This window comes from Oryx dammah, unplaced genomic scaffold (assembly GCF_014754425.2).
Source record: "Oryx dammah isolate SB20612 unplaced genomic scaffold, SCBI_Odam_1.1 HiC_scaffold_17, whole genome shotgun sequence".
In the NCBI taxonomy this organism is placed as follows: Eukaryota; Metazoa; Chordata; class Mammalia; order Artiodactyla; family Bovidae; genus Oryx; species Oryx dammah.
Window position 1 is genome coordinate 76,957,923 of NW_024070201.1, and position 1,779 is coordinate 76,959,701.

A 1,779-nucleotide genomic window follows, 5' to 3' on the forward strand; every position below is an offset into this window, starting at 1 on the left:
TATATATATTATATATCAAATTGTCAATTATATATACCTCAAACAATTTTTGTTATTATATATATAAAAATTTTGCAGGTTTGCTGAAATCAATCATAAATAAGAATATAGTATTATGGGTATTCCTTTTGAGGTCAATCTACCTTGGTAGAATATCAGATCCAATATTTAATAGCTCTGACTCTGGCTGGGTTAACTAAATTCACAGTGCTTTTTTTCTCATATGAAGAATGTGTCAAATAGTACTAACTATGGTATAATAATCTCATGGTAATTAAATGCATTAATAATGACAAGCCTTAAAACAGTATCAGTCATTCTAACTATTCAATTGTACTAGGTTTTGCTATATTATATCCCAATATATAGCTTTCTTTCTATATTTGATAGTCAAATTAAGAGTTTTCTTTTCATACTCTCTACAACCCTCTTCTCACTTTTTAGAAACATCAAACTATAACATCGAATATGAATGTATCATGTTGTTTATAAAAACCCAAGCTTTTTGAAGTAATTCATGTCAAGTACCAACTTTGATCTCAACAGTTTGGAGCGTTTGAACACTATGGGCAGAAGGAATATCACACAGGTGTCTGACTTCATCCTCATGGGACTGACAGACTCTGAAGAGATCCGGCTGGTCCTCTTCACCCTCTTCCTCCTGATATACCTGATCACTGTGCTGGGGAATGTGGGGATGATCCTGATAATCCGCCTGGACCCCCAGCTTCACACCCCCATGTACTTTTTCCTCAGTCACTTGTCATTTCTTGACCTCACTTACTCAAGTGTCATCACCCCTAAAACCTTAGACAATTTACTGACTTCCAAGCAGAATATTTCGTACCTGAACTGCTTCACTCAGATGTCTTTCTTTGTCTTCTTGGGCGCCACTGAGTGTTTCCTTCTCTCCTCCATGGCCTGGGATCGCTATGCAGCCATCTGCAGCCCTCTGCGTTACCAGGAGGTTATGTCCACCAGGCGCTGCTGCTCTCTCGTCTTCGGATCCTATTTGATTGGCTTTATGGACACCTCTGTCAATGTTCTGTGCTTGAGTAGACTACATTTCTGCAACTCAAAGATAATTTATCACTTTTTCTGTGATGGACCAGCAATTTTAGCCCTGTCCTGCACTGGCACAGACGACATTGAAATCATCATATTCATTTCTGCCGGTTCCACCCTAGTGGTGTCTCTTATCACAATATCCGTGTCCTATGTGTCCATCCTGTCCACGATCCTGAAAATCACTTCCACTTCAGGGAAGCAGAAAGCTTTCTCTACCTGTGCCTCCCATCTCCTGGGAGTAACCATCTTTTACAGTACTATGATTTTCACTTACTTAAAACCAAGTAAGTCCTACTCCTTGGGAAAGGATCAAGTGGCTTCTGTTTTTTATACTATTGTCATCCCCATGCTGAATCCACTTATATACAGTCTTAGAAACAAAGAAGTAAAAAATGCACTCAATAGGGTCATAAAGAAGAGAAAGGACTCCAAATAATTAAAATAACTGTGATGTTAAGCTTCAAAGCTCTCTTTTTTTTTTTTTCCATTCCTGTAGTGTATTTCTTTGCTGTCTCTTCAGAGACAAATAGAATTGTTTGTTTGTTTACTTATTGTGCTGAGCCATCATTTGCCTAACTAAATATAATCTTGGGTGTTTTTAAGAATATGCCTATGGAAATCTACATTATAACTGGAAACCAGAACCGTGTTAAACCATGGTCTAACTATATACATTTTTTAAGTGAAACTGATTTCCTAAATGAGAAAGTA

The 1,779-nt window shown here is 37.4% G+C and overlaps 1 protein-coding gene across 1 annotated transcript; it reads left to right on the forward strand.

The window, feature by feature from the left end:
- Positions 1 to 565: 565 nt before the first annotated feature.
- LOC120877051 (olfactory receptor 8H1-like) lies at positions 566 to 1,504 on the forward strand. Its single transcript, XM_040259353.1, has one exon. It carries the CDS (start codon positions 566 to 568, stop codon positions 1,502 to 1,504), a length of 939 nt encoding a protein of 312 aa, XP_040115287.1.
- Positions 1,505 to 1,779: the final 275 nt, after the last annotated feature.